Raw genomic sequence first — 23,696 nt, 5'->3', positions numbered from 1 at the left:
ACTGTGCAAACTACTTGGCACACAGCAGTGAGTCCGACTTGAGATCAAATCCTGGCTGGACCACTTAACTGCCTATGGGAACTTGTTACCTCTGTGGGCCTCAGTTTCCTTCAGACCTAGAAGAAAGACAATACTTATTTGGAAGGGTTGTGTGATGACTAAATAATATGTGTGTAAAATACCTAATCATGGTCTGGCCCTTGGTAGGTATTTAATAGGTGGCAGTTATTATAATTTGCAAATAATGGGTAGAGTGATGGTCTGAGTAATGTATTACCATTGTATTAACTATTATTAGATCCAGACATAAGCAGGAGAAATTCAGCTTAGAATTCAAAGAGCTGCTTTGCATAGTCATTTTTGTTTAATGGATGTCAAATAAATGCCTAGTGATGTTTATAATGTGACCTAATAAAGGCTCTGAGGGGTTTTCCAGTTCTCACTGTTAGGATTTTTTCTTATAATAGTCCCCTACTTTCCTACTTTGATGTGTCCTCCTACCCCAGGAGAGCCCCTAGCCCTCCCCACAGGAACTCTGAACAGTATCCTGCCTGAGGCACTGTGGTAAATTCTGCGCTCACTTTTCCTTTGTTCTCCCCGCCTGCCTCCCTGGCTCCCGAGGTCTTGTCCTCTGGGGAGATATGTTAAGTGCCCTGCCAGCCTGTCTGTGTGCCTGGTCTGTTTTTTCTCACTGCCAGTACCTCTTGGATTCCAATTCCAAACATGGTATGCATCTGGGGTCACCCTTTCTTCCGGTGCCAAGAGAGACGCATTCCAAGTGGAACACAAGTGTGCATCCCGTGCTGGGCTCTCCTCATTCTGGTGGGGACAACTGAGAGCAGGATGTGGCCACTTTATCCCTCACAGCTAAAGTTTTCAGCCCCAGAGTCCTAGCTTTGCCTCGGGACAATTTAGGTTTGCTGCTGAGAGCCAAATGTGAAGACTGTCCTAAGAAACCTGGAGCCAAGGAAGCTCGCCAGAGCTCTGCGGAGAGGGCCAGAGCCTTGCTGAAAGAAACAGAGAGGGGAAAACAAGTTTAAAAATCCTCCATGAAGTGTGCTATGCTCTGCCATTTATTCCCAAAGCTCCTGGAGGCATTCCTCTCAGGAAAGGTGGAGTTGGTGGCGAGAAGCCGGACGTGAGGAGACCTCCTGGGAGGACAGACTAATCCATTTTTTGAATTTCCTATGTGGGGACAGTCTTAGAGCCCCGGCAAGGCTTTGAGACACCCCGAAGATGAGTGCTAACAGCCAGGCCGTGAGCCAGCTTCTCTGGCAGGGCCCCGTGTGCGCTGGCTGGAAGCGGGATCTGGAAGGGGCCGTCTACCATCTGGCCAACTGCTTGTTGCTGCTGGGCTTCATGGGGGGCAGCGGGGTGTATGGATGCTTCTACCTCTTTGGCTTCCTGGGCACGGGCTACGTGTGCTGTGTGATGTGGGGCTGGTTTGATGCTTGCGGCCTGGACATTATCCTCTGGAGCTTCCTGCTGGCAATGGCCTGCCTGCTCCAGCTGGCTTACCTGATCTACCGCCTGCGCAGGAACACCCTCCCTGAGGAGTTCGAAGTCCTCTACAAGACACTGTGTCTACCCCTGCAGGTGCCTCTGCAGGTGTACAAGGAGATTGTTCACTGCTGTGAGGAGCAGGTCTTGACTCTGGCCACTGAGCAGACTTATGCTGTGGAGGGCGAGACACCCATCGACCGCCTGTCCCTGCTACTCTCTGGCCGGTAAGCTACTCCGTCACGGCTTAGCATTTCCTCCCTCTGCCCATGCTTCTCGTTTCCTAGTGTGTCCCTTTCCATTCTGAGGCCCCTTCCATTGAGGGAAGGATGTGGCAAGTCAAACAAACAAAAACAGATTTTTTTTCTAAGCATGGGTTTGGTTCCTCTTTCTTAGCATTTTCCAAGAGGAAACAAGATCATGAGATAGCTTCTCGGTTGGCAGGAAGGACTGTGTGTGCGCTTGGTGCTAGGAGGTGTGGGGTGAGTGTTTCTTGAGCCTGGGTCTAAAATGACCGCACACATGCACACACACACACACATACACACACGCATTACACACATCGGCAGGTCATGCTTAAGCTGCCACAATATCTCTGTAAGCTTTGAAAAAGTGAACATTTCAATAAGGTTGATTTGTTCCTTCCATATGTATTCAGTATTTCCTAAGTGCTGACTATGTGCAGGGAACAGCGCCTATATCTTGCCAGGGCATCAAGGAAAGAGCCCCAATTATGGTGAGGATATCCTATATAGACTCTGTGGGAAAGCCATTTGGTATACAACGAGGTGGGGAGAGGGAATATTCCTTGTCCACTTTTCCATTCCTATTTGTTCTATTGAGATTCTTACAAACCAGTGATCAAGTACCAAGAAGACCACACAGTGAAGGAAGAGTAGTGATGCCCATACATGTCTCACTGAGGATTTGGTAGAGATACCTGGCTGATTCCTCTTAGGACCGGTGACAGCAGAAATTAGCAGAAGTGGTCTTAGTCAGGATTAGTGTATGCCCAATCAGCCTATACATGAGTGTTGGCCATTGGCTGACATCTTCTGAACAAATACCACGGGGCTCCATGCTGTACATTTGGGAGGCGGTCGTGGAATCTTTGAAATATTGCCCTAGTGGGACTTCTCTGTGGGGCTGAGCATCAAACAGTAAACTATGTAACCTGGTACACTTGGGCTGCCTCCATGGAAAGCAAGCAAAGTACTTCAAAAGCTATTTTCTCAGTTTCCTTCCAGGAAACTGAGAAAACTGAGACCAGGAGAAGTTGATAGAAAAGGTAAGATCGTAATCTTATCATCAGGCTTGATTCCAAGGTGGGGAAAAAAAGGGGAAAAAGAGTTTCAGAATGATGATGATGGTACCACAATGACTACTGGTAGTAATAACACGCATTTCTGTACTACTGTGTAGAATCAAAAGCGTTAGGTATACGTGAGATTTTGTTTGGACTCAGAGTCCTGGGTTGAATGATCTATGAGATTTTTGTGGGGAGACATTTCATTTCATTTATGGATAAATTGAAGTGTAAACAAATGGAATGATTTGTAAAGAAATACATGTGTAAACAGAAGTAGATTATGACTGTTGCCAAAATGTTTGCCGCCTACGGTTCCATGCTTCAAATAAAGACAATCTGGGATGCCCAGGTGGCTCAGTCGATTAAGGCTCAGGTCATGATTCCAGGGTCCAAGGATGGAGTCCCCGCATCGGGCCCCCTGCTCAGCAGGGAGCCTACTTCTCCCTCTCGCTCTGCCTGCCGCTCCCCCTGCTTGTGCTCTCTCTCTCTGACAAATAAATAAATAAAAATCTTTAAAATAAAGACAATTTAAGAAATGTTCTCCTTCAGGAGATCCAGGATGTTATTTGCTGCCCATAGCTCTTCTGTTCAGAGGAGGGAGCTGAGACAGGTGGGAGAGAGGCCCGCAGCACTTGTATGGTGTGTGATTATTATATGATATTTTAAATCTATTTTTAATATGATGAATTTACCATGAATTTGTAGAAGACCCCTTCCCTGTGACGGGGAGAGGTAGGCTTGCCCCCTCAGTGTGGCTTTTCCTAGTATATTTAGCATCAAAAACCTGAGTCAGAAATTAGACAGGTTTTTTTCTTGCTTTTCAAGGTTTGGAGTAAGAGTTTTATTTATTACCTTTCCATGTCATCCTGTCTCAATTTTGCTAAGTTGGAGCTGGGAGAAGAGGCTTCCTGTCTGTGACCAAGCTCCAGTTTTATTTTATTTATTTTTTTAAAAGATTTTATTTATTTATTTGAGAGAGAGAGAGCACATGAGAGGGGGGAGGGTCAGAGGGAGAAGCAGACTCCCTGCCGAGCAGGGAGCCCGATGCGGGACTCGATCCCGGGACTCCAGGATCATGACCTGAGCCGAAGGCAGTCGCTTAACCAACTGAGCCACCCAGGCGCCCGACCAGGCTCCAGTTTTAAAGGAGAATCATTTTACCTTGGGCTGGTGGCAGTTGAGGTACCCAACACCTCAAAGGTGTACAAGAACGCTGTGCCAGGAAGTAGGGACTTCTTGGGCGGACCTCCCCCATATCATGTGCAGGCTCTCATCTGGAGCCCTTTGCTGAAACCTCAGATGCCCTTTCTGTTCTGTTTTAGTATATGCAACCAGTCCCTTTTAAGACTCAGAAAGGCCAAGTGACTTCCCCAAGCTTTGTCACATTGTTAAGCTGGGCTTACTGTTGGTGAGTTTCTCTCCTACAGAATTCTCTCATGCACAGCCTCCTAGAACTAACTGTCTAAGCTCTTCATGTGGGAGGCAATACCTGTCATCCAGGGGATCAAGAAGGCAGAAGAGACTTAAATGATAAAGGGCATAATATACCAATTTAAATGGCTTCAGGGAGCCACGTGGGCTCATTAGATGTTATACTTTAAATGATGACACTCCTCGTAGTTTGCTCAAGTGGTCAGATCTCTTGCCTGAGGATCTGGTAAGAGGGTCTGGTGTATCCAGCAGCAGCTTTGTTCTCTCCTGCTATCTCTCTTCCTGTATTCGAGAAGCTCTTCCTTGAGATGTTAGTCCCGTTTTATGGTGACACAAGTGAGTTCACACAATCAATTCAATCTGTTCCTTTCTTCTCTCCTTTCTCCCTCCATTCCTACCTTCTTTTCTTACTTTTCCCCTTCAAAAATATTTATTAAAAGCACTAGGGACTAAGGATGCAGTGTTAAAATATGAAAAATACTGTTCTTACTGTCTATCAAGAAAATCAATAATGCCTGACATAGTGGCAAATCATAGACATGATGTTTCCAAGGAAAAATGCAAAGTGCAGTCAGAGCATGTACCTGGTGGAGCTAACTTTTCTGGGGAGGTCAACAAAACTTCTTGGAAGAAGGAATGTTTAAGCTGAGATATGAGGAGATGGTGGAGATTGGGAAGAGGTCCAGCTAGAGGGGACAGACTATGTGGAGACCCTGAGGTAGGAGAGCATGGCACTTCATTTTCTCTTGTATCTTTTATTACTCAGGGAAGTTTTGCCCGGCTATCTCTACATATCACCTGGTCTTGTAGGAGCACCTGTGTTTCTGCCATCGGAGACTATGGGTTGACACCACATCCTTGGCTTGGTGTGAGAGCTATATCCCCTTCTGTCTTCCATCTTAAGTTGTCAGACAAAAGGCAATAGCTTATTAATTGGTGATGGTCTTTGGTAATTTGTATGCATGCATATATGCAGCCATTCATTAGGAGCAAGATTTGGAGCGCTAATATCCCATTTGGCCAGAACTTAATCACGTGGCTATACCTAGCTGCAAGGGAGGTAGGGAAATGCGCTCTAGCTGATCAGCCGCAATCCCCGCTAAAACTCTAGTACTGTGGAGGAAAGGAAAGAGCAGATAGGGGAAGACAGACTACCACACCACCATCTATCCCCATCCTCATTGGCTTCTCAGCATCCTATTCATTTTTCAAAAGTCAGCTCAAATGTCATCTCTGAGGGCGCCTGGGTGGCTCAGTTGGTTAAGCGACTGCCTTCTGCTCAGGTCATGATCCTGGAGTCCTGGGATCGAGTCCCACATCGGGCTCCCTGCTCAGCAGGGAGTCTGTTTCTCCCCCTGACCCTCCCCACTCTCATGCTCTCTCTATCTCATTCTCTCTCTCAAATAAATAAATAAAATCTTTAAAAAAAAAAATGTCATCTCTGAGAAGTCTGCCATTTGAAGAGAACTAATCTCTCTCCCTCCTCTAGTCTCCGGTTCCACAAGGGCACACACTGATTTACACGTCTGGGATTTCCACTAAATTGTGAAATCCTTAAAGGCAAGGATCAGATCATACCCATCTCTGCTTTTCCAGACCTCCAGGAACACAGGAGGTATTCCATACATGTGTATTTAGCCAGTAAAGCTCCAGGGAAAAAAAAAAAATGGAACAATAGCTCCTTCCCAATGGACAGAGTGTATCTCAGAGATCTCTTTCTCTGCCCCCCCTTTGTTTGCTAGAGACACCTCCTTTCCTGGTATAACTCAGTGTTAGAGAGAGGTTGAAGCTGAAACTCTTGAGTTTTCCAGGGGAAAGAGGAAAAAGCCCATATTGGATCCTAACCATTTTCCATTTCTAAATACGTAATTTCAACTGAAGAGGGTTTGGGTGGCCACTTTCCTTTTCCCACACAGTCTCTTCTCTCCCTTTGCCAGGGTTCGTGTGAGCCAGGATGGGCAGTTTCTGCACTACATCTTCCCTTACCAGTTCATGGACTCTCCTGAGTGGGAATCGCTGCAGCCTTCGGAGGAGGGAGTGTTCCAGGTAATCCAGAGCCTGTGGCGGCTCTGGCCCACCCTGTCCCACTGTGACCCAGGAATATGCCCCCCTCCAGCTTTCCCCACCCACATCTCTTCTCTGAACCACTGCCAATGTGATGCTAGGGGTGGGAGCGCTCTCCTTCTGTGGAAAGAGGTCCTGGGCTGCCGGCAGGGGATGGAGGCAGGGAGGTGCTAAACCCTGAGAGGCCATGTCACTCCGAGGCCAAAAACTCGGGAAGACCCCCTGACCACAACATAAAAACCCACACTCTCTAAACACATCCCACTGTTTTGCAATGGCCATGCTTGGCCCCTACCCTACCTTCTCTCTGAAATACATTTCCGCCCCCCCCAAACGAGGCCATGGCAGCTTACTTCCTCTGAAGCCTGCCCAGATTGACCTCATCGGCTTCTAATCCCCACAGCTTCGGGTTTCTGTCTGTGTGACTTTCTATTCCTTTTACTTATGCTGACTGGGGCGCAGATTGCTCTCTGCTCTAACGATTTGGTTTCCTTTCCTGACTCTTTGAGATAGAAATCTGGGCTTCCTCTTCCCTCTATTCCCAGACTCCAAAGGACAGTACCCTGAACACAGTAGGTGTTCAGTAAAGGTTTGCTGACCTGGCTTGGCAGTGGGCAGCTGGTGTCTCAGGGAACTCTATGAGGCAGTCACTGCCATGCTCCACGGTGGGGGCCTGGCTGCTTGGCCCTGCTCTCTTCTCTGCCAATCCTTCAAAACTTGGTTCCTTGCTTTGTAGCTCTCCCTTACTGAATGGCTACTATGTGTCAGGCACTAAATATTATATTGCCTTATTGATTCTCACAACAACCCTCTGGGGTGGATATTATTATTATCCCATTTAACAGGTAAGGACATTGAGGTTCCAAAAAATCAAGCAATTTGCCCAAGGTCTTCATCTAGAAAGTGACGAAGTGAAGTTGCCTGGCTCAACTATTACTCTTCTTTTTTAAAATGAGCAGGGCTACCAGTAGAGTGGAGTACACACACACACACACACACACACACACACACACACACACCCTATCATAGGGACTCCCCTGTCCAGATAGTTCGCTAGTACTGGGTTCTATGTGACTTTTACCACTTCTATTGGGGAGTCCCTCAAGCCAGCATAGGAACTAACCCCAGAATAGACACATGCCAGGCAGGGCCACCTGGCTGGGCCTATTTCTGCCCCAGCCTGACTCCTGGCTCTATGAGGACAGACCCTGAGGGGTAATCCCGATCCCACTGCTGGGCCACCAGCCCTAGGCCTCCACTGATCAAGTTCCTTTCCCACCACACACACCCCCACCCTCTCCAACCAGCCCAACAGCCTTCTATGAGAACTCCTTCAGGCCCCTAAGAACCTCCAGGAGGGCCGAGTCAGGTCCTGAGCCAGCCAGACCAGCCTGTTTCTGACACTGACACCGAGGAACAGGTGGGGGATAAGCCGGGTGTCCTCCCCTAAGCTCTGCTTGAAAGGAGAGGCTATAACCCCGGATGGCCTCTCAGTCTGGAATGTAGCTACCGTCATATTCCTCCCATTTTTATTTTTAGTGCGCACCTCCTTTGGGAGCAGTGAGATCCACACATTCATTATTGGCTGTGTAAAGTCCCATTTCCTCTTTGCAAATGTCAGGCATTGTCCTGAGTTATAGTTCATCCTGTCCTTGCCTTTTGCAATTACAGTCTTTGCAGACTAATAGGGCAATCCACAGTGACTGAAGCATAATTCTCATTGTGTTTACCACAAATGAATCAATGTTCCATCACACCTCTCAGCAATCCAATTAAATAAGAACTTACTGACTATTCAGCACTGTGCCCTCTTGTTGGTCACCAAGAGCATAGCATAGAAGGTGTCACACAGAAATCATCATTATTTCCCCAGTTTATATGTGTCTTACTGGACCCGAGCCCTCTTTCCATATGTTATTTCATTTAATCCATTTAACCAGCCTCTGAAATGAGAATTAGAGAAAAAGGTTGTCAAAACTTTATTACAGACATATGCATAATATATGGAACCAAGCAATAAGCAGGCTTCCTGAAGACCTTTGAGGAAGGATTTTATACAGGACCTGAGAAAGTGACATTCGGTTGTTTTGCAGCATGTAAGATTTGTGGTCTTTACCTGACTCATTCATTCACTGCAGTAATGTTTACTGAGCATTTATTATATACCAGGCACTGTTAAAGGTGCTTGGGATGTATCAGTGAACAGTACAGAAGAAGTTCCCTGCCTTCGTGCAATTTGCATTCTAGTAAGGGAGATAAAAAATAAGCCATAGACATAATGAATAATTATGTAATATGTTAAAAGATAGTGAGGGCTAGTAAAAAAAAAAATAGAGTGGTATAAGAGAGGTCTAGTTGCCATTTTAAATTGGGTGGTCATAGAAGTCTTTTGTTGAGCAGGTGACATCTGAGCAAAGACCTGAGGGAGGTGACAGTGTGAGCTCTGAGAAGCTGAGGGCAGAGCATATTAGACAGAGGGAAGAGCCAGTGCAAAGGCCCTGTGGTGGGAAGGACTAGCATGTTTGAGGTGCAGAAAGGAGGCCTGGAACAGAGAGAGGACAGGGAGAGAATAGCAGGAGAGGAAGTCAAAGACGGGATGAGGAACCACATCATGTAGGGTCGGTGCATAAATCTTCTAAAGAGAGCCAAAAGGATTTCCTAATGCATTCGGTGTAGTGTGTGTGAGAGAAAGAGGCTCAAGGAAGACTCTAAGGCTTTTGGTCTGAGCAACTGGAAAGATGGAGCTGCTATCAACTGGAACAAGGGAGCCTACAAGCAGAATCAGTTAGGCGAGAAGAGAGGAAGTTCACTTTTGGATATAATAGATTTGTGTCATCTGTGGACATTTCAGTGGAGATGCTGCACTAGCAGTTGAATATTTGAGTCTAGAATTAAGGAATGAAGTCTGAGCCTGAGATACAGATTTGGGAGTTTTGGCATACAGATGATATTTAAAGCCATTGGATTGGATGAGATCACTGAGTGAGTGTGTTTAGAGAGAGAAAGTGTTTAAGAATGGACCAACCCTAGGATACTCTAGTGTGTAGGAGCTAGAGATCAAAAGGAAGTCTCAGAGGAGCTGCCAGGAGATTGTCCCAAGAGAGCCAGACACCCTGCGAGCCACGCAGAGAAAGTGCATCAAAGAGGAGGGAGCTTCAGCAGGGTCGACCAGGAAAACTGATGCCCCACGCCATCGTAGAGGTCACTGGTGACCTTACCAGGAGCAGTGGGTGTGGACTGCAAGGGACAAAGCCTTGCTGGTTTCAGAGACAGTGAGAGGAGAGGAGCTGGAGACAGCAAATACAGGCTACTCTTTTTCTGGAATGTTGCTGAGAAGGGTAGTAAACTAATGAGGTGGTAGTTAGCCAAAGAAGCGGGCTGGAGAAAAAGGATTTTGATTTATTTTAAGATGGAAGGAAGTAAGATCATGTTCATAAGCATGCCCATGGTCTTTGTGTTTGATGTCAAGGACGCTGGTCACGTCCAGAGTGACTCCAACACTCACCCTCTTCAGGGTCCGGACTCTGATTTCTTGCTTGGGAACTGTTAGCGCACCTCCAGCACGGGCCCCGGCAGATAGCGACAGCTCCTTGCTCAACTGCTAGGAAGGGGCAGATTGTGGGTACTACTTTCAGCATTTTCTCTCCTGAGGCAGCGTGCTCGGAGACACTAAGTAATTTGTCGGATGCCACACAGCTGGTAAAGGGGTAAAGCTGGACCTTGAAGCCAGCTCCCAGGCCTGATGAGGTAATTTCGGGGCCTGACTTCAGTGCTGGGGATTAGGGGGCGAGAAGCAGAGGGGAGGAAGTGAGGGAAGCAAGTGGACACAGGGTTCTGCAGAAGGGGAGAGGAGAGGAGGGTAGTGGGAGCTCTGGGACACAATGCAGGAATTAAAAGGATTATAGGAGATCCCTAATAAAGGATGGTTGGAAGTCAACCCTACCGTTAGAAAATCCACATGAAGAATTGAACACAATGCCTGGCGCACGGTCACCTCCTAATAAATGTTAGCTACTGTCATCATCATTATCATCTCCGCTGTCCTCATTCACAAATCTTCATCATGAGCCCTGCTGGCCTTCTCATTTCTAAAGTATTGGGGCCATGTGGCGACTGGGAGGCTCAGGGAGTTAAGCATCTCCTTCACCTCAGGTCATGATCCTGGGGTCCTGGGTTTGAGCCCAGTGTCGGGCTCCCTGCTCAGTGGGGAGCCTGCTTCTCCCTCTCCTTCTGCCCCTGCCCCCCCCATGCGCTCTCTCTCAAATAAATAAATAAAATCTTTAAAAATTTTTTTAAATAAATATTGTGGCCAATCTGATTATAAAAAATTGTGTGATTCTACACCCTATTCCTTTACTATCCTAGTTAAGCTATCCTAGTTTAAGCCTAGCTTTACCACTCCTCATTGCTTTAATAAGGATTTATCAAGCACCTGCTACGTGCCAGGCACACATTTCCTACCCTGCAAGTGCAATTTAGCTTTGCGTCGTGGGCCCGCAGTGGGTGCTCAGAAATCCCTACGTGGCTAAATAAATGGAGAGTGGGGTGCCCTCGACTTTGTGCTTTTAAGAGCTCCTCTTCCTTCCTGCCCTTCTTCTGACTTTAGCCATCGGATCTCTTTGGTTACTTGTCGTGGCCACGTCAAGAGCAGCTCCCTGGGCCTGAATTCCAGGCCAACATTCTGCCACTTGATGCAGCTTGGCATGCCTAATCAGAAGCTCTTCTCTAACTGAATTGCTTTCCAACTCGTCCTTAATCCCTCCTGCAATATATTCTCCTTCTTTATTCTCAAAACAAACTGTCATCAGCACGCCGGCCTACCTTCAGGGCAGTAGGAGGCCCCGTCTCTCTCACGAGATCATAACAGACTCAGAACCTCCCTTAGCTGTTAACGGTATCAGCCACGGGACCACAGAATGTGAGAGCTGAGGAGACTGGGCGTGGAAGCTGAGGCTCCAAGGGGGTGAAGGCCCAGTGAGTGGATGGCTGGACCCAGGGCTGCTGACAAGGACGCCCTCCATATCAGAGCACACAAGTGAAAGTCATTCACTGGACCTCCTCCAGGCAAGGTCAGGGTGGGCGCTCCCACAGTTTCTTCAACAAAAGTGCAGCCGTTTGTTGAGTAACTGTATATTTCTCTGTGCTAAGCATGGGCGTTTAGTCTAATTTAAACCTTCACTCTCTTCTCTGGACCCCTCTCAGGTCACTCTGACTGCTGAGACCCCGTGTAGCTACATTTCCTGGCCCCGGAAAAGTCTCCACCTTCTTTTGACCAAAGAGCGATACATTTCCCACCTCTTCTCGGCCCTGCTGGGCTATGACATCTCAGAGAAGCTCTACGCTCTCAATGACAAGCTCTTTGCCAAGTTTGGGCTGCGCTTCGACATCCGCCTCCCCAGCCTCTACCACGTCCTGGGGCCTGCAGCCTCCGACACAGGGCCAGAGTCGGAGAAGGATGATGAGGAAGCCCGTGAACCAGCCATGGCCTCATCCGCCCAGCAAACACCCCCTCGCTCTCCTCTTCCGGCTTCTGCCGGCCCCCCTGCACCTCCTTCCCGGGCCAGGATGTCCAGGCCTGACAGCGGCGTCCTGGGTGAGGACTCCACCAGTCTGGTGCTGGAGGATTTTGAGGAGGTGTCGGGATCAGAATCGTTCATGGATTATAGGAGTGATGGGGAGTACATGAGGTGAGGGAGAACTAACATGGGCCCAGCCACCCGGCTCAGGATCCTGTGTAAGTACTCAGAAGGCAACTGCCACGCCTTCCTGCCAACAGTTGGCCTTAACTCGGCTTGTAAGGGCAAAAAAACCTCTTTCATGGAGGCTGTCCTCTCAGAGGACTCCCAGAAAGTGGCATTAACCCAACCTTGCAGTAGCGACTCATTCCAGGTGCATGCAAGGCATGAGGGATTTTTTTAAACTCATTTTTATTAAGTGTGATTGCATTTTGGAAAGTGGGCTGGTTGACATTTTGAGCAAGCGAATGGTTGTGAAATTGTTTGCAAGTTTGTGTGAAGAGTTAAGGCCTTAGATAGCCAGGGCTAAAGGGGATTTTATTTGTGGCGTGCGTTTTAAAGGGGAAAAAAGGCTGCCATGGTTCTAATTCCTATCCGTTCTTCCGAGCGTAGAGGCAGCTCTAGAAAGCCGTCACTCTTTAGCTTGGGTTGGCAGCTAGCTCTGTTAAAATCACAAATTTCAAAGGGGCATGTGATATAGGCTGATCACCCCGGAGGAAAATGTCCCACCTTGCTCTCCTCTTCCCCAGTGGAGAGTACCTTGCTTACTCAGGCAGAGGACTGGGTGCTGCTTTGTTGCTCTAATCATATGGCCTGGCTTTCCCCCAAACCACACCTGTGTGAGGTGGATGGGCACTAATGTGGGAGGACCTAACCGGAAGGGCAGGATTTCCCTCACAGCTCAGGAGAATGTACAAGAAAGGCTATACTGAGTAGTTCTGGGAAATTGCTTTCACATTCCCCCTGGTTGCTCTCACAATGCTGTGACATTTTCCTCTGGGACTCCACCTGGCCATGGCGGAGGCCTGGCTTTTCCTGAGGAAAATCCCACGGTTGCCGGTTGGGAAGGCCTTTCCAAGTGTGTGTGTGATGCAGGGGCCCACGAGACCCGTCATCCTTTGGGAAGCACTGACAAATTTTTCAAGAAACTAGCCCAGGGAGGAAGGGTTCCAGGGTACACAAGGGGAATGAGTGAGTGTTTATCTATTTTGTGAAAACAAATTATGTAATGATGACAGAGGCAGGGGAGGCGAATGATGAGAGGTTAGATGTCCTATTTGATAGATAGGGAATTTGTCGTCTCCTGTAACACCACTCCCTAGAACCATAGTTGGGCTGATTCTGGAGTAATTCCATGGATCTGTCTAGGACTCAAGAGCACTCGCTGGCTTCCTCCATTTGCACTGAGCACTCTCATCACGTCCTTCCCGTTGTGCTAACCCTCACGGTCCTGCTTGCCCACCCCCGTCCATGCATATGGGTCACGTTCTGTGGATCCCTCTCTTCGTCCAGCACGCTTACCCCCCTGTCCACACTCTTCACTCCTGCTAGCTCTTGGTGTTCTCATGTTTTTCCTGGTTTCTTCTCTTTTCCTGGTTCTATTTGCTCTTCTTTCTTCCCTCTTTCTGACTTCTGCTCAGTCCTTAGTTGCCTGCATTTGCTGCTTAGGAGAAGGAAAAAGTCCTTTTTTTTCTTAGGTAATTTCTCCTCTCCATATTTGTCCCTTACATCTTCCCCACTTTTATCATTCATGTATTTCTCTATTACCTTTTTTTCCTTTTTTCCCCCACTTTCCTGCCTTGCTCTTTCTCCTAAACTACCCTGCACCCTCATCTTGGTCTTTAATCCATACTCTTCCAAGATTAGTACCTCTCCCTCTGCCTGTAGATAAAACCATTCGAGTGAAGGTGTGAATATTCCCAGCTGTAGGTGGCTACACATTTCCTGCATGAGTTTTCCCAGACGTTAGGAGGCACAGCATGATAAACCAGAAGGAGAGCCAGACTGGGCGCCTGCAGTCCTGGTTTCCGTGTCTGGGTCTGCTACTTTTTACAAACCACATGACCTTTCCAAACCTCACTTTCTGTGCTTGAGTGTGTTGGACCAGCTGGACCCCAAAGGTCTTAATGGATTTATGTAAGAAGGCAATGGATGAGTTGTTCGGAAGAGGAAAAGAGAAACAGTCAGCAGTATAATGGACACGGGCTCCAGGACATCCGAGTGTCTTTCAGCAAGAATCCTCTGCCATATTTTACTACTATTTCTCTTTTGACTTGGGACTGTCCTGCTTGCTGAATGGTGGGTCCTGCTTGATTAGAAGTTCCCTCCATGCTGCACCTGTGAAGAGTCTACCCCCTACCGTGTGATGACAAGTGCGGATGTTCTATGTGAAAGGAGGTCACCACTCAGTCTCAAAGCTCCTCCACCCTTAAGACTCTCATATGAAAATACCTCCTTTCAAATCCAGGTTTTTCTGAACCTCGAGAGGAGAAAACTGCTCATATAACTCCCTTTCTAAAGTAGTGGTACTGGCAATATAAAGAGAGTAGGTTTTTCAATGTTTTGTTTATTTAGGTAATAGAAAGGAAAAAACATATTATTTACGTCCAAACCACAGAATTTTGAGAGCAACTTGAAAACCTGGTCAAGTTGTACAAATTTCAGATGGCTTTCAATTCAGTCTGTGATCATGGGGTACTTTAAACCAGAGATCGTTTTCTGGACTTGTGTTTTGGGGTGCTTGGTTTGACTTAATTTGCCATCAGGCCCCTTCTAGGGCTATTCCTTTAATGAGTAAGCATAGTCCCTTGTGATTGGTAGTGATTTACTACTGTGTCCTTTATAATGCAGGGCACAACTCATCCTCTCCTCCCTGGCCCTGCAGTTACCAGCATTATAAGCTCAGTGCTGTTCATCCTGACACAGCACTTACATAAGAGGCAAGAAGCTGGCTGAGTTCAGCCTCATTGAGAATGACACAGCTTCATCACAATGACACAGTGCTTGTCCCTCACACCAAGACCCGCTAAAAATAGTCTGGGCTTCCATTAGAGCTCTCTTTGGAAGACAGTGCATCTTTTTTTTTTTTTTTTAGCTTTTTATGGTGCTTTATTCTGGTCTATATTTCTTTCTTTCTTTTTTTTTATGTTATGTTAATCACCATACATTACATCATTAGGTTTTGATTAGTGTTTCATGATTCATTGTTTGTGCATAACACCCAGTGCTCCATGCAGAACGTGCCCTCTTTAATACCCATCACCAGGCTAACCCATCCCCCACCCCCCTCCCCTCTAGAACCCTCAGTTTGTTTCTCAGAGTCCATAGTCTCTCATGGTTTGTCTCCCCCTCTGGTTCCCCCCCTTCATTTTTCCCTTCCTACTATCTTTTTTAACATACAATGTATTATTTGTTTCAGAGGTACAGATCTGTGGTTTATCAGTCTTACACAATTCACAGCGCTCACCATAGCACAAACCTTCCCCAGGGTCTATCACCCAGCCGCCCCATCCCTCCCACCCCCCACCACTCCAGCAACCCTCAAGACGGTGCATCTTTTAGTCTGGTGGTGCCCAGAATTGAATGTTGTTTCTTTTAATGGACAGAGCAGCACTGCAGCATAATGCATTCATGCAGGGTCTTCCAGTTAGACCTCCCATTAACCCAGCCTTCATGACACACTTGAATTCTGGGGACGCTCTCCACAACATTCCATTTTGTGTCTTCCTTACAGGAGATGCTCAGTGAATGCAACTCTGGAGTGAGCAGTGAAGTCAGATCACAAGTCTGTTAGCACAAATTAATTGAAAGCTGTTTGAAATTTGGCCAATTTTGATTATGTTTCCAAGTTATTCTGAAAACTGTGATTTGAAAGTAGAAACCATACGTTACTGCCTTTCTCCCTATTATTTAAATAAATAAGCAAGCAAATGAGAAGCAGATTACAACATGGAGGCTAATTGCGGTCAGGGAAGGAGCACAAGACCAGGACAATAGTACCAAGGGCCAGAGAACCAATTCACCAAACATTTGAGTATCTACTGTGTATTTCAGGCACTGTGCCAGGTAACTACATCATGAATCATCATGAGTAACAGTAGAAAGAAGTGAAGGTGTTTAATCTGGAAGAGATGAGCAAGAGCGATAGCCCCACGTTTCAAAAAGAAGGGGAATTAGAATTTGCCTTCCTCTGGTATAGTTCTTGAGGGCAAATGAGGTAAGGGCTGAAGGACTTTGCGCAGTGTTAATAATGGGATGCCTCATAGAGTTGTGAGTTTCTCACCATTGGAAGAGGCCAAGCAGAAAGAAGAGGGGATCTCAGAGATCTTACAGGTTGATTCTGGCTCTGAGAGAAGAACGCTGGTAAGGTTGTTGCTGGTAAGGTGCCTTCTAGCTCTGTGACGCTACGGTTCTGTGATTCTAAGACCTGACTCCGGTTCTGTCACTCAGCCACCATAAAGAGCAGTTGCTCATCTGCAGAACAGGACTAATAGTCTCATAGATAATTAACACCTACTAATAGGTAGACAGGTAGGAGGTTGCTGTGAGGAGTAACTGAGATAATGTATACAAAAGTAGTTTGTAACTTGTGAAGTGCTGGATGAATGTGTAAGGTATTTCATGATCCTATTGTGTGTGGAATTGTCTAGCAATCTCCCTCTCCCTCTGTCAGAGGCACACGATTTTTCCGCTCATTTCCCCCCAGTCTGGCTTTCCAGGGAAGGTGGCAACTGGCAGAGGCCCCTGAGAACAAAAGGGTCAGCAAAAAGATGGAGACCCAGAGAAAACACACACGATGAGCTCCTCGGCCCCTGAGTAACCAACAACTGGCCAGAGCCTCACCTCTTTTCCTTCCTTGACTCAGGGGGAGACAGAACACCATCACACCATACCCACTCTAGTCACGCTCTACCCATTGCGTGCAATTTCTCTCTGCGGCGGCTGTCAGGTGCTGTTGTAGCTGTCGGGTTTGTTAAACAGCACTTTTCCCGCAGAAACCACTGGAAAGACTCCGGGAGTGGAAAACGTGCCCTTGACCGTGGCATGGCAGGAGCTCCCCCGGGGCCTCGGGTTCTGGGTGTCTGGGTGGTAGCACCGCTCTCCCCGCCAAGGCCCCATGTTGGGTCAGCTCGGCCGGAGCAGCGGCTCCCTCCCTGCCCCCTGGCTCACAGCAGCCTGCCGCCGTGCCCGCCCCGACGTCCTCCTGCTTGTGTTGTACAGGCCTCGTTCACCTACCTGTCTCTGTGTGAAAATAAAAGATGGGGGCCTTATTAAACTCATCATTTTGCCATACAGACTTTTTGGAAACTCATTCAGTAGTGCCAGATAGGAAGAAGAGTTCTGTAGATTTTTCATGGGAAGCACTAGGAGTTGATCTCTTGGTCTCTTCCCCTATAAAATGCGAGGTTGGGCTAAATAACTTCAAAGCTGGTTTCTAGAATGAAATGATTCAAGGATACAACTGCCCCTACCATGTCAGGCCTTGGGTCTAGCTAAAACAGTGGGAATTAGCAGAAGAAGATAAAACGGAAAAGAACACTGGGAAGTGAGGCAAGCTAGCTGGAGCCAGAGTGCTGAAATCCTGCCTCTTTTTCTTTCCACAGCTTCTAGAACTCCTCTCCATAGTTACTCTAAAGTTACGTCCAGGGGACAGGCCCCCTTGGCTCCAACCCACACTCCTGAACTTTAAGGATCCACAGGCTACCTTTTTCTCCGGCCACACGAATCCTCACAGGAGGGTCACTTGAGTGCACATCCCGTCGTACCCACTAGAAGGCTCATGGGCCAGGTCGGAGCAGACCCAGGAGACGTCAGGGCTACAGCTACGCCAAGGACCCCCAGCAACTTGTGCAGATTTGCCCTCACCAGCATTCCTTCCAGAAGAAGGCACCCAAAAATGCAAAAGCACTGATTCCATCCTTCACTAACTGCAGAGTCTTGGGCAAGTCCCATAGGCTCTCCGAGCCTCTCCTGTAAAGTTGGGACTTATGAAACCCATCTCACAGGGTTGTTGTGAGCATCGAATGAGATGACTTAGGTAACGCACCTCAGACCTGGCGTGGCACCTCGTAAGCACTCAATAAATCACTCGGGCTTTTGTCCCTATGTTGTTTCTTGGAACTGTCTGTAAGGGTCTCTGAAGTCAGCTAGCCAAGAAGTTTTCACGGTTTGCTTGTTTGTTTGTTGTTTTTTCCAGTTAGATTCAATTTATGGAAGTAGAAATTTAAAAACCTAGTTTTCTCTTAAGCTTTTAAGTTCAACTTACAAATCTCTTGTTCTGTTTAGGACCCTAGCATTAAACAATAGTTTTTAGGGGGACTTTAACAAACTCAGTTAATTAAATTTCCTTAAACACTTCAAAGTGGGTTTATAAATTTAACACATTCTATTTTACTTTTTCCCTAAATACTTCAGCATATATTCCAGTTATCCATTGTTGTGTAACATTCATACCTGAAATGGTGACTTAAAATAGTTTATTTTGCTGATGCACGTGGGGCTTGACTGGGCCCCGCTGGGCTATTCTCACTCAAGGTCTTTCGTGCTGTCGTGTTCAGATAGTGGCTGGGGCTAGAGTCATCTCCAAGACTTCACTCCTGTTTGGGACCTAGTCTGGGGACACTCAAATGGCTGAGGACCGAAACAGCTGGGAGTCCTTGGGCATCTCTGTCTCCCTCTCTCTCTAATAGTTTGTTCATTGTGTTGCTGATGGCAAAATTGCTGTTGCAGTTACTTGTTGCATGAATATACCATAATTTATTTATCCATTCTACTGCTGATGGGCATTTGGTTGCTTCTAGCTTGGGGTGATTATGAATAGCACCGGTATAAGCACTCTTGAATGCATTTCTTGGTGCACATACTTGTACATTTCTGTGGCCTATACCTAGGACTGAAATTACTGAAGTATTGGGTACGTGAATGTTCAACTACAGTAAATACTGCCAAACAGTTCCCTAAGTGATTGTACCAACTAATATTTCCACCAGCAGTGTGAGTTCTAGATGTTTCTCATCCTCCCAATGGTTGACCCTTGTCATTTAAAAAAATATTTTAGCCATTTGGGTATAGGTAGCAGCATGTTGTTGTGGTTTTAATTTTCATTTCCCTGAAGAGTGATAAGGTTGAGTATTTTTTCATGTTTTTATTAGCCATATAGATACCCTCTATTGTGAAGTGTCTATTCTTATTCTTACTCATTTCTCTATTTGTTTGTATGCTTTTGCTTATCGACCTAAAAGAATTCTTCAAATATTCAAGTTAAAAGTCCTTCATTGCTTATATTCAAATATATTCTCCCACTTTGTGAATCTTCTCTTTTTTCTCTAAATCATGTCATTTGATGAACATGTTCTTTTTTTTTAAAGTTTTATTTATATTCACTTATTTGAGAGAGAGAGCACGAGTGAAGGAGGGGCAGAGGGAAAGAATCTCAAGCAGACTCCCCACTGAGCATGGAGCCCAACACGGGGCTCGATCCCACAACCCATGAGATCATGACCTGAACCAAAATCACCAGACACTTAACTGACTGAGCCACCCAGACACTCCTGAACATATGTTCTTAATTTCATTGTAGTAATTTATCAGTCTTTTTCTCTATCATTAGTCCTTCCTGTGTCATGTTCAAAAAAATCTTTTCCTCCCCTGAAGATATTCTTCTATGTTACCCTCTAGATGTTTTATTGTTTTACATTTCACAGTTAGATCTATAATCAACCTGGATTTGATTTTTGTGTATGGTATGAAGTAAGATTAAATTCTTTATTTTCCAGTGGATATCCAATAGACAGAGCACCATTTACTGAAATAATGATCTTATCCCCACTAGTGTCCAGTGTCCCCTTTGTTATAAATCAAATGTTTATATAACTTATCAATGCTAATCATCAATCCATAGAGTCTTCAGGATTTTCCATAGATTCAAATAAATCATCTGTAAATAATGATGGTTTTATTTCTTCCTTCCTAACCTATACCTTGCCCCTGCCCCCCTTCTCCTCCTTCTTTTTCTTTTGATGCGTGTTGTGCTGGGTAGGACCTCCAGTACAGGGATGAATGGAAGGAATAATGAAGACATTCTTCTCTCATACCTGACCTTAAGGAAAATGTTTTCAATATTTTACCATTAATTATGATGTGTGTTATTAGGTTTTCATAATACCCCTATCAGATTAAAGAAGTCCTATTCCTAATTTGCTGAGGGTTTTTTTTTTAAATCATGGATGAGTATTGAATTGTATTAAATGATTTTCTGCATTTATTGAGATTATTTTTCTCCCTTCTTCTGTTAATGAATTACATTAATAGACATGTGACTATTAAAATAACCTTGCATCCTGGAGTAAATCCAATTGTATTAAATTGTATTTTCCTCTTTTCCTATTCTGAACTTAGTTTGCAAATATTTTTTTAAGGAATTTTACATCTATGTATTTTGTAATATCATTGTCAGGTTTGATATCAGGGTTATGCTGACTTTGTAAAAGGAGGTAGGAAGTATTTTCTCTCTTCTTTCCTATTCATTGGAAGAGATCTTTAAACCAAACAGCTTTATAACTCTTGAGTACCATCCCAACAACCTTACCTCCTACTCTGTCTTCTTTCCACTCAGTTGCCCATGCCCAAAACCTTGGAGTCTTTTTATCCATCTTAGTCCTATCTTCAAAATGTATCCTGAATTCAATTCACCACCTTTACTGTCACCACTAATTTCAAGCTACCATTATTTCATACCTAAATTAACTTCAATAGACTTACAACAGGTCCCCTGATTTCTCCTGTTTCTCCTCCCCATAATCTATTGTACAAACAGCAAAGTGGCCATTTAAACATGTATATGATCTCATCACTCTCTTGCTCAAAATTTCAAATGGCTTCCAATTATACTTAGAATAAAATCCAAACTTCTTACCATGTGATATTAGGATTGGTTTATTAATAGCACAAAGGTTTTTTTCTCTCTTAAAGTCTACTGAGAGTCTGCATGACTCATGAGGGTAACTGTCATCATGTTGCAACTCGGTGATTCAATCTACTTTGACCTTCTGGCTCTGTCACTCTGAAGAGAGTCCAAGCAGAACAAGGGGACAGGAGAAGTTATGAATGAGATCTTATGTATCATGTTTCAGCCACACTGTTCTTTTGGGTGCCTGTTAGGCATACGTAGCTGCTTTCTATATTAGGGCCTTTACAGATGCTTTTTCTCTCTAAAATGCTTTTCCCTCATAACTTCTCCTGGCTGACTTCTTCTGGCCATTCCATTCTCAGCCCCTGTCACCATCCCAGCTAAGATACCCACTCACCTCACCATCACCTTCTGTCCCCTTGTTCTGCTTGGACTCTCTTCAGAGTCTTGTTTTCTCCTTCTTCTTTTGGGATTCCAATTATGTGCTTGATAGAGCTGTGTTCCAGTGTGTTCCACAGAGCTCTTACGTTCTTTTCTCATTTTTTTTTCTGAAATTACACTGTGTACTTCTTTTCTTGTTTGATTTCTGTCTCGTCCCCACATATTTCACAATATATTTCTCCCCTGTCCATTTTGAGAAATTAGATGGCTCTCTTGTCAACCCTTGAGGGCTACTGTGGAGAATAAATGAAGCAATAAACAAACAACAAAAAAACTCATACATTGTAAATTGAGACTCAATGTTATCTGGGATTCGGTGCCACCCCTCAGCTAGAGGACCGCCCAGGCAGGGCTATTGTTACACACATGTGGTGCATACCAGAGGCTTCACAGCATGGGAACTTCTTTTGATGTGTGTGTCTTTGGGTTTTGTTTTGTTTTGTTTTGTTTTAAAGATTTTATTTATTTGAGAGAGAGAGAGAGAGTGAGCACACAAGAGAGGAGGAACAGAGGAAGAGACAAGCAGACTCTGTGCTGATTGTGGAGCCTGATGTTGGGCTTGATCCCAGGACTCCGAGATCATGACCTGAGCCAAAACCAAGAGTTGGTCGCTTACCCCAACTGAGCCACCCAGGCGCCCTGTCTTTGTTTTTAAAAGGAACAGACCTTACCTGGTATAAGTTGTGCTTTTATTATCTAATGATATACGTAATGGCAAAAGATATCTGGATTCCTATAAGGTTTTTAGATAAATTTGTGGACTTTTAAAATTCGCCGCAATGGTACCTTTATGTATTTGAAATCTAGCATGACATGTTAGTACAAAGCATCTTATTTACTCAGTCTATGGAAAATTCTTTTTTTTTTTTAAAGATTTTATTTATTTATTTGACAGAGAGAGAGACCATGGGAGAGGGAACACAAGCAGGGGGAGTGGGAGAGGGAGAAGCAGGCCTCCCGCCAAGCAGGGAGCCCAATGCGGGACTCAGTCCCAGGACTCTGTGATCATGACCTGAGCCAAAGGCAGACGCCTAGCTGATGGAGCCACCCAGGCGCCCCTCTATGGAAAATTCTTGACATGATATAGATTTGTGAATCTCCTACACTAACCCCACAACAGAGGTTACACATGTGAAAAGAAAATCTCTGGGGTATAGCTTAATATTTTCAGCAATAAACTCTGACATATAGTCAGATTTGCTCTAAGGAGAAGATAGTAAATACTCTTTTTATCTCATGAATACTTATTAAATATCCACTTGTTGTCAAACACTATGCTGGGCACCACATACTTCAATAGGTGAATCATTCAGGGTATCTGTCATGAAGCAGCTTGAGCTCTAGCAAAGGAGAGACATGAATCATAGGCACCCTGTCCCCTCCCCACCAAGGCCTGACTCCTCTGAGGATTAATCTTTTCCCAGAAGACTCCTCAGTCCCCATGTAAATAGCCTTCTTGTGGCCCATAAATAGTTTAAGATGTAGCTGGATCCATGACGTATATACAAATAAGCACTATGTCACTCCATTGTGGAAAACATTACAATAGCGGCTGAAACCGCTATATGACCTACAGAAGTTCAGCAGAAGATACAACTTCCTATTTCTGGAATCAGGAAGGATTCATGATGAAGCTGACTTTGAGCCGTGCCTTCAAGGACAGAGTTAGGCAAGGCAGAAGCAATCCAGGGGAAAGAAATACCTGAGTCAAAGACCCAAGGCTGGAAGGTACAAGAAAAGCATGGCTGGAGAAGAGAACCAACGGCTCTTAGTGACCAGCTGTGGAATCTGAGCTCTAATCAAAAGGCAATGGGAAGTGAGCAGGAACATGGTGCATCCCAGAGCAGCGCTGAGGGAAGTTGCGTTGAGTGCATACCACAGAGCCTGGCAGAGTATAGCTGTTTCATAAACGTTCATGTTCTGAGAGACTTGAGAATACAAAGCCAGGAGAACAGTGTTGGCCATTGAAATGGTCAGTGAGGTTGTGAGGCACCAAGGGCCAGAACGTAGGATGGCGATGGCAACAGAGAGGCAGACATCTGAGAGATAGCCTGGGGAGAATTGCTTGGGAGAGGAGTCAAATCCATCTTAGAGGTTCTGCATCTTCTTCCCTATATATTCTTGACACCCTGGTTTCCTGTAGACTCCCCTACAAATCTTGACTGAAAAATGTGAACAATGCTCTCAGGGGTTTCACTTCTAATTGTCATGGAATTCATACACTGACACATGTCTCCCACTCAGAAATTTCCCTAGAGATCATGGGATTTTATTTCACTTTTGGTTCACTTCTCTGACGTGATCCTTACCAAGAGCCCTCTTCTGCACAGCCCACGATTGCCAACTGTCGACTGCCGGCTGATAGTTGCTCAATGGCCTGAAGTGCCCTCTACCCAACCAACCCTCTGCTCTGAATCCTATCCATCCGTCAAGGCTACTACCAGTGTCCCCACCCCTCCCACACTGTCCCTGCCATTTACCCCACCTCTGTCAGCATTAACCTGTCCCCTCCAGGACTCTCAGAGTC

The 23,696-nt window shown here is 45.7% G+C and overlaps 1 protein-coding gene across 2 annotated transcripts; it reads left to right on the top strand.

Moving 5' to 3' along the window:
- Positions 1 to 1,236: 1,236 nt before the first annotated feature.
- Positions 1,237 to 17,509, top strand: POPDC2 (popeye domain containing 2). 2 transcript variants are annotated; one of them, XM_021692576.1, is made up of 4 exons: positions 1,237 to 1,727; positions 6,178 to 6,286; positions 11,507 to 11,897; positions 17,424 to 17,509. In XM_021692576.1, exons 1-4 carry the CDS (start codon positions 1,237 to 1,239, stop codon positions 17,507 to 17,509), a joined length of 1,077 nt encoding a protein of 358 aa, XP_021548251.1. The 2 variants fall into 2 exon arrangements, with proteins under 2 accessions (XP_021548251.1, XP_044770161.1); XM_044914226.1 differs by lacking the exon at positions 17,424 to 17,509 and having other exon boundaries at positions 11,507 to 11,995.
- The last annotated feature ends 6,187 nt before the right edge of the window (positions 17,510 to 23,696 follow it).

This window comes from Neomonachus schauinslandi, chromosome 1 (assembly GCF_002201575.2).
Source record: "Neomonachus schauinslandi chromosome 1, ASM220157v2, whole genome shotgun sequence".
NCBI lineage: Eukaryota > Metazoa > Chordata > Mammalia > Carnivora > Phocidae > Neomonachus > Neomonachus schauinslandi.
Note: the sequence above shows the minus strand (reverse complement) of the source record. Positions and strands in the feature narration are given on the sequence as shown.

Excerpts from the sequence above, each read along its gene's own strand:
- POPDC2 (XM_044914226.1), top strand. The coding sequence starts at position 1,237 with ATGAGTGCTAACAGCCAGGCCGTGAGCCAGCTTCTCTGGCAGGGCCCC. Across the intron at positions 1,728-6,177 it reads TCCCTGCTACTCTCTGGCCG|GGTTCGTGTGAGCCAGGATG; the intron begins GTAAGCTACTCC and ends TCCCTTTGCCAG. Across the intron at positions 6,287-11,506 it reads CGGAGGAGGGAGTGTTCCAG|GTCACTCTGACTGCTGAGAC; the intron begins GTAATCCAGAGC and ends GACCCCTCTCAG.